The 15,039-nt window shown below is 54.2% G+C and overlaps 1 protein-coding gene across 3 annotated transcripts in view; it reads left to right on the forward strand.

The window, feature by feature from the left end:
• Window positions 1-1,014: 1,014 nt before the first annotated feature.
• Window positions 1,015-15,039, forward strand: part of SH3PXD2A (SH3 and PX domains 2A) — a gene marked incomplete at both ends in the record, with an annotated part of 227,730 nt that continues 213,705 nt past the window's right edge. For all 3 annotated transcript variants that reach the window (XM_080823066.1, XM_080823068.1, XM_080823067.1), the window contains one exon: window positions 1,015-1,086. In XM_080823066.1, coding sequence (XP_080679192.1) covers window positions 1,015-1,086 — 72 coding nt within the window. The remainder of the gene's footprint in view (window positions 1,087-15,039) is intronic.

The following is a 15,039-nucleotide window of genomic DNA, read 5'->3' on the forward strand; positions in this document are numbered from 1 at the left end:
CTCAGGCAGTGGATCAATCACATTTCCGTCACCCTTTGTGACCCGCAGGGGGCCAGGTGGTTTATCAAGAGGCTCTGGTTTGAAGGATTTAATGCCTGCCCTTTCCCCATTCCCGTCTCCTCCTCGGGGAGCCTGGGTAGGCACAGCGGGGTAATAAACTACTTTTCATTACAAGGATCTGGGGATATGAGTGGGAAGGGGACGTAAAGGTGGGGACAAAAAGGCACAAATCCGCTCCACGACGGAAAGCCAGGACGGGGGCGCGCTGGGTTCACTTCCCCCCGCCCCTCCTCCCTCCGAAGCCACCTCGAGTTTCTGTGCCGGGCGAAGTAGCCCAGTGCGGTGCCAGGCCGCGGGCTGCGCTCTGGGCTTGGTGGGGGCGCGTCGGCTTGCCCTGGCCTCGCGGGCCGGGCTGCAGCCCCCTCCCCGTCGCCCCGAGCCCCTCCCCCGGGCCTGGAGCCCCTCCCCGCGCTCTTCCCCTCTCTCCCCTCCCCTCCCTTCCCTTCCCTGCCGGCCCGGCCCTGCCTCCGCCTCCTGCGCCCACAGCCTCAGCCAGCGCCGAGCCCCCCGGAGCCGGAGCGCGGCGAAGGGGCGCCGCCAGCCCCTCCCCAGCGCGCTGACAGCGGGCTCCGGGGCCCCCGCCCAGTCCCCTAGCCGGCGGGACACACCCCCGCCCCTCCTCCGCTCCGCCAGTTCCCGCCGGACCCACCGGGCGGCGGACGGCGGAGAGAGCGGGCGGGCGAGGCGGAGAGCGGCGGCGGCGGCGGCGGCGCGGGAGGGAAGGGGCGCGCGGCAGGCCCACGGGGAGCCGCCCGGGGCGCACGGAGCCCGCGTGCCCTCCCGGACCGTCCCCGCCCCGGGGCCGTACCTGTGGGCGCCGGGAGCCCGGGCAGCGGCGCGCCGGGCCGGAGTGGCGGGTGGCTCCGGGACCCGGGAAGCGGGAGAACAAGCGGGAGCCCGACCGGGATGAGAAGGTGACGCCGCCGGAGGGCGCCACTCGCTTTGTGGGGGAAGATGCTGGCCTACTGCGTGCAAGATGCCACGGTGGTGGACGTGGAGAAGCGGAGGAACCCCTCCAAGCACTACGTGAGTATTGCCCCTACCGACCCCTGCTGGGGGTTGGCCAGAGACCCCCGGGAAGGACCACCCCCCCGGGGGGGCCCCTCGTCCCACCCGCTAAGTCCCAGAGCTGAGTGCCCACAGGGCAGCCCTCGGCTGTGGAGTTTCTTCGCGGGGTTGTGATCTGCAGGGAAGCCTTCTCTGTCCTTTCTCCACTTCCCCCGCCCCCCCCCCGTTTTCTTTTTTTGGCATTGGAATTGGCAAGTGGCTGCCCTTGTCTGTTACAACGGTGAAGTCATCTGTCCGCCTGAGCTTTGATGGATGGTGGGGGAGCTTTCGTCAAACCCTCTCTGAGAAGCTCCGTTGGGAAAGAGCATCTCCCTGGCCCTCCCTGGGGGCTTGGGTCGCTCACGCTTACCCGGACCGTGAGGCTTTCAGAGGCTCGCCCGGGGTAAGGAAGCCTGGCGCTGTCCTCCCACGTTTGCCCCGGGCTCTGCCTCCCTAGGCCTGGGTCCGGGGACCAAGGGAAGCCGCTCCGCCCCCTGCCCCACCTCCACCCTCAGCCCTGAGCTTTGGTTTCCTTCTTAAAGTCATTGTGTCCGTCGGTGTGAGGAGAATTGTGGCTTTTCCTTTTATCCTTCTCTGGACGTGACCCTTAACCGGGTTCATTTCCTCTTAAGTGATGCTCCGTCTCCAGACACGAGGAGGCAAATGTTTGCTGTGGTCTCCAAGGAACGGCCCGCTGTCCCTCCCCTTTCCTTCCCCACAATTAATGAGAAGGGGCTAAGGTTGATTGAGCTGAGCTCCGCGGCCTGTGTGACGGGTCCGCCTTTCATCTCAGCCCGTCCTGTCTTCCCATCCTTCGCACCTTAGGAAGTAAACATGGTGTCCTTGACGGCGGAGGATGCCTGTCTGAACCGCTGTGCTCGTGTACTTGAGGCAGAAGGGACAGCCAGGCACCCAAAGCAGAAGGACTGCGTGTATTTGCAAATGAGGCACTTAAAGGAGTATTTAGAATGCTCAAAGCATTAATTTAAACAAAACAGGTTGTAGTTTGCGGCCCTAGACTGCGCATTGATCTCTGAGAAATGCCTTTCATTTCCCTGTTGGAAGAGGACTGGGGTTTGTGCCAATGTCAACCTCAGGCTACTCTTTCTGTCTTTATCACCAATAGGTCTGAACTTGGGGTTTGTTTTTTGTCTTGTTTTATTTGTTTGTTTGTTTTTGGAGTGGTGTAAATGGGCCTGGGCTCAGCTTGGAGAGGAGTTAAACTAAGGAGGCTGGTTTCTGACCAGACAGAGAGGTGGGTACCCATGGGAGAGTTGTTCCTTTTGTGTTGTCTGGCTCAGCAAGCAAGCATCTTCATTTCAAGAAAGCTACCATTTCAAGAAAGCTCCTTTTTGGAGGCCTTGGGGCACTGTGTGGTCACCCTGCTCCAGGTACAGATGTCCATTTGCACAACCCAGCACTTAGTATCAAGTCGGCCTTCCTAACCTTTTTTCTTAAATGTCACAGGCTAAGTTTTAGGGGTTCTCTTTTCTAATCCTCAGTTAAGCCTGGCCCTGCTTTCAACAGATGGCACTCTCTGCTCTGAGACCCAGGCAGATGCTTTCTCCCTGCTCTTGATTTTAGGCAAAACTTCAGATCTTAGCTCTGACCAATGATGTCCAAGATTATAAGGTAGGGTGGGCTGGCAACAAGCCAGAAATGTTGCTAAAGCAACTGGGGACCCACCACAGACAGTACTGAAAGGTGGTTAGCTCTGGGGCCCTGAGGCTGAGGGTCTTGTTCAAAGCCTGGGTTAGCCACTAACTAGCTTTGTGACTTTGGGCAGGTCGTTTAACCTCTGGGGGATTCTGGGTTCCTCATTCTTAAAGTGAGGATGCTAACAGTACCTATTTCATAGAGCTGTCTGGAGAATTAAATGAGATCATCCATGAAAAGCACTTAGCACAGTTCTTGGCATGTAACAAGCCCTCGCTAAATGGTAGCTCTTTATTGGTGAGCTTCTGAGTAAGAAAACACTTGAAAAGCAGCTATTAATGGTCTGGCAAAAACAAAAAAAGAAAGATTTCGGGTTTTAAGATTGATAATAACTTGTTCTATGTGAAAAACACAAAAGAAGTCGTCTCTCATTCTCTTGAAATGATCATTTCCTCCCTTTCTATGGACAGTGTTTCCCAGGACATCTCTGCTTCCCATGTAAGAATCGACATTATGTTTGGGGCAGGGAGTGATGTCACTGAACACCCGGAGCCATACAGAGCTCCAAACCAAGGTTGTGGCAAACAAATAAAGGCGAGAGTGTGATCTGTTGTGGAACATGGAGCTGGCGGGACTCCTCGGGCTCAACCCCCTCATTTCACAGATGGGGAAGCTGAAAACCAGAAGGGTTCGTAAAGTCACTTGCAACACAGCCCTTCACAGCACCTGGGTTTACCTGGCATTTTGCCCATGGTGTGGGTTTTGTTCATCAAAGTACCCTAAGTCTGGTTGGAGTTGACTAGGTGATCTGGTGGATATCTGGTGATCGTCAGAGGTTCCTACCTATTCGGGGCATCAGTGGGGCATAATATAAGGACAGGGGGCCCCCTAATAGAAAGGGTCAGTAGGGCTCATAGAGGCAGGAGGAGCAGGCTGGGGGAGCCTGTGCCTCTCTTGGCCCTTGCACAGTGGACACCACACACCAGAAGGTTCTGGGTAAGGTACTCTGGCGTGGGTGGCTGGCAGGATACCTGCGCCTAAGTTACAGATGTTCTGGAAGCCCTCTGCGCTGGAGAAAGCATGCCCCCTTCCCCCCTCTCCTCCACTGATGGTGAACTCTCCGTCTGTGGTTTGGCAAATTGCAAAGCAGAGAGGTTTTATGGGATGTGCACGTTAGCTGGGGCTGGCTGATGAGAGGCCTGGGGCCCAGGCAGGAGGGGCTCTGCTGGCTCCAGAACACTGGGAAGACACGGCAGAGTTTTTCTCAGGACATCCAGCAAAGGGCGTGTTTGTCTCCAGGACAAGGAGGAGCTGCCTGAGCACTGAAGGTCTGTTTATGAAAGGGCAAGTGGTTTCTATCATTCGGATGGTGCTGTCAGCCCTTGCTTCCTTCCTCTGTGCCAAGCCCCTGCTTGGTTGGGGTTTGGGAAAAGTGGGCACCTGCTGCTTAGGCCAGGCTGCCTGGCATGGAGTTGGATTCCTCTCTTAGCTTTTTCGAGTTGCCCCCCACCCCCACCCCAACCCCCGGGGAGACCTTAGGCAAAATGGGTTTGGCCTCAGGCTACTTATCTTTCAAATGGTCCTGACCTGCTGGGTACCTTTGAAAGTCTTTCATGAGGCTGCTTGTGTGGGTTTACCATAATTCCTTGCATTCACATGCATGTGTAGGCATATGTCAAGTCCTCTGGTGGTGGAGAGAACCTCATTTCTCTAGAACAAACAGATGATTTGTTTGGATTTGGGAAGCATTGTGCTTTTACAGTGGTTTCCTTTCCTGATTGTTTATTTCAGACAAGTATCAGTCATGAATGTTCTGGATCCTTTACAGGACTCTTTAGGGAGTGCAAATAATAGCCAGTGTTAGTAGTTAACCATTGGTGGTGCCCCACGTTTAACATGCGTGATTTCATGTGGTTCCTATAGTTCATCAAATGGCACTCTAACCTGGGGCAGGTTCTTGATGGACAGATGGGGGAATTTGGAGAGGCTGGAGATTGCCCAGGGTCTCCCAGTTAGGACAAAGCAGATCTTCTCAGGTAGAGCTAAACTTAGGTTAGCTTGCCTTGCAAGGCGGAAATGAACCTAAAATGGGGCCCTTTCAACAACGGAATCAGGGTGGGGAGACCAGGCTCAGGCTTGCCTGTCTGCGTGAGAGCAGCGCAGGGTGTCAGGGAGGACCGTCTCTCTGTATGGGACGTTGAGCTCACGCAACAGAGGTGAGTTTGTGAAGGCAACAGAAGGCAAGCTCCGTGAAGCAGGGAGAATGGAGCAGGTCCAGGCTGATAGCTGGTCCCTGCCGATGCAGGAGGTGATGAATTAAGGATCAACACTGTGGAAATAATACATTCTCCTGTGTGTTTAAATCATCACACATTTGGTCTTGGTCCTGGGAGAACATTTTTAGGAATTGGCTCCAGACCAATTCATTTCTCTGCCCTTCAGTTTTTCTCTAAGCCCTTAGAGTGTGGATCCAAGCATTACAGGAGGGAAGGACGTGAAGCTGCAGAAGGGGCCTTGATGGGGCCAGTTCCATTCCCAAACGAGTGTTGTGCAGCAGATCAGAGTTCAAATCCCGCCTCTGGCTCTTTCTGGCTGTGCCACCCTGGGGCCAGCCACTCTGGGCCTCAGTTTCCTCACTCGTAACCTCACAGGACTTTTGGAAAATTGATTTGAGATAATTTGGGGTAAAGCCTTCTACTAGTACCTGGGCCCTATCATGCACACTCAGCATACACTTGTTTCCACCTGGTGTCCCTTCTGTCTGGTGAGATCTCTGGAACGCTAGAGTTCACTTAGGACCCAGCAGGTGAAGCTAAGAGAGTAGGAAAGACTGAGGCAAAAAGGAAGGACCAGCTGCTCAGAGTGGGTTGGGAAATTGGGCGACATGCCCCATGAAAACACCCAACACACAAGAGCACAGATGAACAAGGAACAGCTGTTCAGACCTGGAGGGCTTTCTGGAGCCGGTCTAGTGGTGGCTGCCTGATAAGCTGGGCAGGAGAAGGGAAGGGACATGGGCTGAGGGAGAGGAGTAAAGAGGTGGTCCAGTGAGGGCAAGGTCACAATAGGATGCTAGCCCCAAGGTCAGTGCCACATGTGGGTTAGCGCTCCTGCCTGCTCTCTTTGGCTCTCTTTCTCTGTCTCTCCCTCTGACACACACACATACAAGAACAGTTTCTTCTCCTTCCAAGAAGGCAAGTGATCCAGGGGTGATTCACAGGTCTGACAAAGCTTCCTGCTCATGGAACAGCCGACCACATCCTACTGGCCGTTGGAACAGGGAGCACGACCAGCCATGTATCATGACCCTTTAGGGAGCTGAGTGAGGGTTTGAGGGGGGCAGGTCAGGATTGCAGTCACCGTGCGTGGTGGCAGGCAGAGGGGAGGTGAAGGGAAGGGAAAAATAAACCTATTTGATGTCATAGGAGGCAGATTCCAGTTCCAGAAATATAAGCGCCAGCTGCTGCATTTTCCAAAGAGATATTCCGGGGCCAGCATGAGTTAATGGCCGGTGGAGGCCCTGAATTAGAGGAGTGTTAGGACTTTGGGATTGCACAGCAGTGCCCTGGAAATTGCCTTCTAATTTCCTCGGCCTGATTCACTGACCAGACCAGTTCTTGGCCAGAAAAAAAGTCAAAGAGGCAATTCTGTTCCCTTTTGCCTTAATTAAACAAAATCAAACAAATAATAGAGTTATACATGCAGTAGTCACACTTATTCCTCTTGAGTTCTGAGAATCCAGGAAAGGGATAATAGTTCAGGACAGGGATCCAGGGAGCAGGAAGGCCAAGGGGTGTGTGTGGGAAATGAGGTGGAGCTCTGGCTTTGGAAAAGGTTCTGAGCCAGGGCCAGAGGTGTTCTCTGCCATGGCGATTGCCAAAAATAATGGAAGCGTCCATTAGGGTGATCAGCATTTCAGGAGGTGATTCCCAGAGCGGATGTGACTCCTCACTGGGGCCAGCCTGCTGCTGCCTGTAGCGGGGTCAGTCACAGGAAAGCAGGGGAATGGGGAGGTTGAGGTCCTGGACATGCGCACAGGAGGGCGGGAGGGCAAAGAGCAGGAAGGCCCCTTTCATGCCCCTGAGTAACCGCTAGGCAAGGCACCGCTTTGTCAAGTGCTGAGCAGAGTCTAGCAAAGGTATCAGGATGCACAGTGAGGAGAGAAGGGGAAGAATCAGTATGTGAGCACGTCCTACATGCCCAGCAGTGTAGAGGGTTACCTTTCAGACAGCCTTCTGTTTGAGCTACACAGCCACCGTGTGAGGTAGGGAGCTGTTTTCATCCCCATTTGGCAGATGCTGAAACTGAGGCACAGAGTGTTTCCGTGACTCTCACAGTAATTGGCAAGGCTGATTCTTACCCTGGTCTCTGCCACGGAAGTCTGTGAGCTTGTGGCTCTCTTCCCCCATCAGGGCTGGGTCCGAGAGAGAGGGGGATGAAAATAATGGCACGCGGGTAGTTCCTTCTGAGAGGGTGACATGCACATCAGGAGGGCCGTGTTGTGGGAGAGCACGTGGCCTCTGCGGTCCCTGGGCTGGAAGCCTGTCTCCGCCACTGGCTACCATGGGGCCCAGCCCAAGCTACCCCTTTCTCCGGAGCTCGGGTTCCTCCAACAAAAACTGGGGAAACTGGGACTGAACTCATAGGGTTGTGGTGATGATTGAGTGAGTTAATGAAGGTCAGGAGCTTAGAACAGTACCCGGTGTGTGTGTGAAGCACAACACAGGTATTTGCTCTAATATTAATTAAGTCCTAAAGCTTTTCAGGAGAGGGAGTGCTCTTTGTGAACCGGCGTTTGCAGGGAAGACAAGCTGGGGAAGGCAGGCTTGCAAGGAGGTTTGAGGAGTAATTAGGATTTGGCTGGGAAGGAGTAGGATTTAGGTGGAAAAGAGGGGAAGGAAGGGCATTCCAAGAAAGGGAAAAATGAAGGTGTGGAGGTGGACCATCAAGGAGACTGGGCAAAGCCCATGTCAGGGAGGAGGGTGGGGAGGAGGGCCGGGGCCGGCTTCTTAGAGCCTCAGATAAGTGGAGGGGATTCAGTTCATCGTGTAGACACCTCTACACAGTAATCCTTGGGAGAATCTTCCTCTGTCCCTGTGGGGTCCCTGTGGTGGGCCCCAGGGCTGGGGTGGTTCTTGCAGCCGTGGCTGGGACAGAGGTAAGAACGGGAGCCCTTTTAGCTCTGCACTGGGACTCAAGTGGGCAGGCCAGAGCCCAGCCCTCTCTGTTTATAGCTCTTACTCGGAGGGGTCAGGCTACCTCAAAAAAGTTGATTGCCCCCCAGACGTCTTGGAGAGGGGAAGGGTAGAGGAGGAGGAGGAGACGAGGGAGCAGCGTGGAACACGGGGCCGGGCGGCTTCGGGCGTCATCCGTGGGGGGCCCTGGCCAGCGGGCCTGGTGCAGCCCCTGTGTGCCACGTGGGCTAATTTCCATCTGCATTCCCCAGCATGGCCACGGAAGCACCCCAGGGACAAGAGAGAGGAAACCCCTAACCTTTTTGTTTTTAAATAACTTTCAGCTTATTCTTTTCTTTTTATTGATTCTCTTTTGAGTTAAACTCTACCCCTAATGTGGGGCTCAAACTCACAACCCTGAGATCAAGAATCTCTCACTCCACCGACTAAGCCAGCCAGCTGCCCCAGGAAACCCTTATCTTTGTAGGGCCTGGGGGCTAGGTTGTCGCCCTAAACATTCACACTAGTGTTGCTTCTGGCTTCAACCTCTCTCTGAACTGGTTTTAGTTTTAAATACGATGCTTCAAACCACCTCTTCGTTTAAACCCCCGTCACACGGCCAGATATTCCAGTAAGCCTGATTCTGTAAGGGGGTACGTAATAATAAATGTAACAGCTAACTTTTCTGAATGCTTTCTACGTGCTCAGAGTTTTACATGGAAATTCTCAAAAGAGCCCCCCAAAGCTTGTTGTCACTGCTGGCATCCACATCATACTGGCCAGGATGCTGAGGCCCGGAGAACTTCAATAAATTGCCAAACACCAGGCTGCTAATAAGCTGTATATGGAAAGGGGCCCGCTGGCTCCAAAGCTGCCCTGTCCCCACAGGCCTCACAGCCCCTTAATCACCTGTTATACCTGGGAAGACCAGGCGCCAAGGAGATCCCACCTGAGGCCTGACTGGTTTGACTTCTCCAGATGTGAGAACTTCCACATGTCACCTCTCTCTTCTAGATCTCTGGTGGCCCATGTAGAAAATGGGGTGAGTGCTTCCTTTTCTGGCCCACCTTGCAGGGGTAGGGGGCGAGTGTGAAAGCTGCTTGGGGAAGGGTTTGGTCCAGAAAAAAAATAAAAAGCTTTGGGAAAGGTCCTAAGATAGCCTCAATCAGTCTTCTTTCTCACGTGGGGTGAGATGCTTTACAAAGGGGATACTTTACAAAGGGGTGCTTTACAAAGGGGAGCTGTTTCTGACCTCAGGACATTTTCATACAAGGTTTCCTGGCCATGCTGCCTCCCCTGAGAAGCCTAAGCAGCGTGGACAAGGTTGACCTTAGGCCCTCATTGAAGATATCTTCTAGAAAACAGCCTCTGGGAACTACACTTTGGTTCTTTCCATGCCTGCCATTTTTGTGAATGGGAAGAGACAGAACTATTTCCAGTCACATCTCCCCCTGCTGTTACCTGAGGGGAGGAAGTGACATCAGGCGCTGAGTTAGCAAAGGGGAAACAGCTGGGCGTTCTGCCCCTCCACTTGGCTCTTTCTCTGGCCCTTTGCTGTCATTTCCCTTTGGCTGGTGAGGAAGCCACCCTCCCCAAGCCTGGGTGGAGGGACATGGTGGGGTGGGGACAGAGTCCCTTCCTCTGTGTGTGTCAGTGCAGCATAAATTACGCAGTGGGGGGCCCTCCAGTCTGTCTCTGGGATCCCTGGAGCCTGGTGGAAATTGGTTGCTCTTAACTTTGGGGAGGGAGGGGTGGGGTCTAGTGAACTTGCAGGGGTACCAGGTGAGGTATGGGGTCAAGTGGGTGTGGGCCAGTGGGTACTTTTGCCTATCCCTAGTGGTCCGTGGTGGAGAGCCCTCACTGTTCCTGTTTTCTGGGAACATTCTCACTTGGTAATAAAGGAGACCTCGGTGTCTCATCCGTGGACATCATCAGCCTACAGCTACCACACACTGAAGTCCTGTTTTATGCCTGGGCCTGCTTCACGGGCGTCACCATACTTTACACACTTGGTCCCTCTCCAGGGCTGCCCCAGGGGTCTCGGGGGCTTCTGCCGCCCGAATGTGTTGTCCTCTTGTGCAAAAGCGTTCTTTGTTGAGAAAACCTGCCTTGCTGCTTTTGCCCACCTAAGGGTTCTGAGCGCGAAGGGATTGTCCCTGGTGTTTGAAGTGGCTGCTTTGTAAAGTCTTTCATGGTAGGCCCCATTCCGACCCAGCTTTATTCTGTTTCCTGATGGCCCAGACCCAAAGGGCTATTTTAAGGGCCTTGCCTGTGTGGGAGAATTTCTCTTTGTAACAACAGAGAAGGCAGCCTCCCTGGCCTGGCACGGTGCTGGCAACGGGACTCCCAGAGAGTGAAACTCTTTCCTGAATCCTGTCTCCTGGGCTGGAATTGATTCACGGAGCTCTCAGTAGGGTGCCTGGCACCTGGAAGGGACACAGTCCTTTGGCAGGGAGGACAGGGGTTCCAGAGGTGACCGCCCAGGGATTTCTACGGCCCTGAGTCCCGGCGGACTGGCAAACATCCTTCTGTCAGAGTTAAGGTTAAGAGTTAAGGTCTATCATAGAACAATGTCTGAACTGCGGACTGGCAAACATCCTTCTGTCAGAGTTAAGGTTAAGAGTTAAGGTCTATCATAGAACAATGTCTGAACTTTGGTTCAAGCCAGGGTTAATCATTTACTTTAGTCATCACTCATTGGCCCCCAGAGAAGGGCAGTCTCGTTTCCCCATGGTTTCTGGACACCGTGGATCCCGGGCAGGGGAAGTAGGGAAGTTGAGTCAGAGAGTGTGTGAGTGGAACCCTTCCTAGGTGCAGGCGCTGGGCTAGGGCTTCTAGCCCACTGTGTCCGTAATCCACACCCAGCATGAGCCCTGGCCCTGTTTTGTAGACAGGGATAGCAAGGCCCAGAGAGGTGTTGCCCTTGCCTTCTCTCCCACAGCAGCCAGTGGTAAGAGCCAGGGTTTGAATCCAGATCTCTGCAGCAACAAAGCCTCTGATGGGGGCCCCAGAGCTGCACCCTACCCCCTGCCCAGAGATTTGATGGATTGCCTCCAGTGGCCAGGTAGCTAGTTGGGAATTCTGTTTTTATTCCTGCCCCCAGCTGGAAGCATCCATATGTGTCAAAGACCTTGGTCTTCCTCTGCCCTCTCTGTGCCTGTTTACTTTGCCGTCTGCTGCATGCACCCAGGGGGGTCATGCCATGATCTGTGGCTCTGCCAGGGTATGGAATGCCTGGCCCTGGGCCTTAAGAAAGGCAGTGGACCCAGAGGCAGTGTGCACAGTGTGCGTTCCCTTGGGAGGCCGAGGACGTGTGGCTTCATACATGGCTTCGTCTCCTGAGGACTTCGAGGCTGGGGGGCTAGGGAGCACAACACATGCGTCCCCAGATAAAACGGAAAGGGTCAGGATTAAACTCTTGGGTCCTCCGCCCCCTCTAGCTTCCCCACCGAGCCCCGCCATCAACACATGATATGGCTGGAGCTGGTGGTTGGGGTAAGATAACAAACCTCTTGCCGCTGAGATTGAAGCCCTGGCAAGGTCTGGCTTCTATTTTGGGACTCAGTTTTTTATTTCCCTTGAACTCCTGTCCAGAGCCACTTTTGAAAGCCTGGCCCTTCAGATGCTCCAACTGATGGGGGCTCTACATCCTGTCCTTGGGGATGATGGCTTTGTGGCCACAGCGCTGTGGTTGGAAGTAGGGGGAGTTTAACCCTGGGCACTTGCAGCCTGCCGCCTGCTCAGGCTAGACTAGGCCCTGGCAGCCAGAGAGAGCCCCAGGTGCCAGCAGTGGGAATTTGAGAGCCGGAGTCTGGGGGCAGAGCAGCAATGGCCTCAGCTACATGGGCTCCAGCCCAGAAGCCTCTTTCGTACTAGCTTTTCTTACGTCGCCAACTTTCTGCACCTCCGTGGGCCTCAGTTTTCTGTAAAATGGAACTAACAATACTACCAAGCCCATATGATTATTCCTCTACGCGGTGCCTGACGCAAGACAGCTGTTCAGTAAATGACAGTTATTGTTACCGTGATTAGCATGGTTATCCTTCATGGTTTTACTCCATTTCTGCCACCTTCCGGAAGCTTCCCTCATGTGTCCTCTTACAGTATTTCCTGTCTGTGAATTTTTATGATGTTTGTCATTTTTACTACTCACGTAACACTCACCAAGAATGGCCTCGGTTGGCCACCTCGTGGCAGGCCTCTGTCTGGGGTGCCTGATTGATGGAAAAGCTCCTCGAGGGATGGAGCTTGATGTGAGCCTCAGAAATCCCGTCAACATTTCAATGCTGACTGCGTCCCAGTCGCTGGGAGCACAGCAGGGTAGATAAAAATCCCTGCCCTTGGGGAGCTTCCATTCTGATAGGGGAAGGGAAACGATAAATAAACCTCTTTTAGGTCAACTGTGGAGTGTGTTAGCTGGAGGATAAACGTTGTCCAGAAAGCCAAGCGGGGTGAGGGGGCGGGAGATGGTGGCGATGGGTGTTGCCCTGCTGGTTCATTGAGGGAGGTCGGGCCATCCCCACGGTGCAGTGACTTTTGAGTAAGGTCGGAAGGAGATGAGGGAGTGAGGCGTGCAGGTATTCAGGGGGAAAGTTGTTGAAGGAGACACAACAGCCAGTGCTAAAGCCCTGAAGTGGGGCTCTACCTGCCCTTCGCAGAGAACAGACCGCCACCACCAAGCGGAAGCAGCGAGGGGAGAGCCCTGCGCGGTGAGGTCGGACAGGTAGAGAGGCCCAGCGGGGCCTGTATCCCTCCTGGCAATGAGCACAGTGCTTGCTCGGGACTTGCTGAAGATTTCGGCTGGCCAAGAAACCGCAGAGAGGCCGGTCGGGGGACTCTGTTTGGGGTTTTCCTCTCTGGGGAAGCTCAGCAGTGTCATGGAGGGAAACTCCAAGATCCCAGAGGCCGTGCGCATGTTAGGGCATTTCACTGGCCTTGAGTTTGTACCTACTGTGCACAAGGCACCCCGCTGAAGGCGGTTCCTCCAGCTAGGAGCCGGGGGTGGGGGGGGTGCTGGGGCGTGGAGGGTGGGGGGTAGGAGGTGGGGGTGGGGGGTTGCTCCTGCTAAGGCAGGGGGTGCTGCATCCTTTCATCTTTAACACCTCCTCCCCGAGCTGGCGGAAGGTCTGGATCACAGTAGGTCTTTGATCAATGGGACAAATACACGGACAGAGGCTTCATTCTGTTAAAGCCCTTTCCTCCCACCCCAATCCTATTTTTCTAAAGAACCACAGCTTTTAACTTATATCTGTAGAAATTTCTTGTCTGGAATTCAAGATATATCTATTCCTTTTTTTTTTTTCCCAAAGATTTTATTTATTTATTTGACAGATCACAAGTAGGCAGAGAGGCAGGCAGAGAGAGCAGAAGAAGCAGGCCCCCTGCTGAGCAGAGAGCCCGATGATGCGGGGCTTGATCCCAGGACCCCGAGATCATGACCTGAGCCAAGGGCAGAGGCTTTAACCCACTGAGCCACCCAGGCGCCCCTATCTATTCCTATCGACCTAATATTGTAAATGATGTTAAAATTCTCAGGCTAGTCCTCTAAAACCTCTCTCGTCCATGGAGTAGATGGAATCACAGAACCAAGAACCCGAGGTCTCCCGTTCACCTGGATATGGCCTAGCCTGGAAACCTAAACTCTGTGTGTACTCTCCTCGAAGGCTGTCTTCCAGGCTCACAGCTCACAGGCTGACTGGGAACGATGATGATGACGATGGTGATGGCAGCTCTGTGTGCCAACTCCTTTTTTTTTTTTTTTAAGATTTTATTATTTTTTAATTTTGTGTTGGGGCTGTGAGCACGGGACAGAAAGGCAGAGGGAGATGGAGAGAATCTACAGCAGACTCCCTGCTGAGTGTAGAACCTGATGCCGGGCTCCATCTCAGGACCCCAGGATCATGACCTGAGCTGAAACCAAGAGTGGGACGCTTCACCGACTGAGCGTCCCCAGGCACCCCACGTGCCAGCCATTCTCGTAGGCACTTTACTCATTTAATCCTTACAGAAAACCCAAGGAGAAAAGAACTACTGTGTTTCTCACGTTACTAGTAAGAAACTGAAGGCCAAAGATCAGAGGTTAAGGAAGAGGCAGAGCAGGGCTCCAGAGTCCTTCGGGAAACCTCTTCCTTCCTGGCCTTTTAGGGAATCCTGCCAGCCAGCCTTGCCACAGCCCAGGTTGGCCATCTGGAGAAGACCTTACTGCAAGACCTTTGTCATCGGGTATCCTCTACACGGCAAGAATGGAGTTAATAAGTGTCAGAATCAGGGAACCAAAGCTATGGGTGGCCAGCAGGAGTGGCCCCTCTTTGTTCCCAGGACAGGACAAACCATTTGTCCCTGGAACCCGACACTGCAGGGGGTGGGTTTGCTGTGTGGCTGTTATCTTCCTGGGCCATTTACAAGTCCAGCACATGGGATTGGGGAGGGAGGGGTGGTGGGGAACACTGTGTGTGTTGGTGGAGACCAGATTAGAGTGTCTGGCAAGATGTTTCTGACACCTAGACCATTCCACTCTCTGCAAAGCCCAGCAGGTGGCTGGGCTGTTTCTTTAGCTGGGATGGGACACCCTCCCCACCCTGCCCTGTTGAGTGTATCATTGGAATGAGGTGGGTCCTAACCAGTCTGTTTCCTCCTCCCAGGCCCCAAAATAAACAGCAGCTGTTGGCTACATCACCTCTGTCGGCTGCCAGTCTGTCAGCAGCGCCTGGCTCCCGCTTGGCCCTGCCCCTTCTGGATAGAATGGCACGGGGCGCTAGGGGCCCATTGGCTTTGCCCTGCAGAGCCTGCCTTGCTAGCCAGCTGGTGTGCCCTGGCATGCCCTCTTCCCGGGCATCACTGGCCTGTTGGCCACCCGCTGGCCCTGTCCCTTCCTGCCCTGCAGTGAGGCAGGGCCTCCCGGTGGCCACAGACTCAAGCTTGAGTCTGATGTCAGCGCGGCTCCTGGCTCTGCCACTCAGCGGGTGACCTTGGGTAACTCTGCGCCTCGGTTCCCTTCTCTGTAACACAGGTGGTGGTCGTCATCGCGGCAGAGGGGAATGACCAGTGCTATGGAGGCAGCTGGGAGAGCAGTCACCCAAGCCAGACTGTCTGATTCAAAGCC

Source organism: Martes martes (assembly GCF_963455335.1).
Source record: "Martes martes genome assembly, chromosome: 14".
Lineage (NCBI taxonomy): Eukaryota > Metazoa > Chordata > Mammalia > Carnivora > Mustelidae > Martes > Martes martes.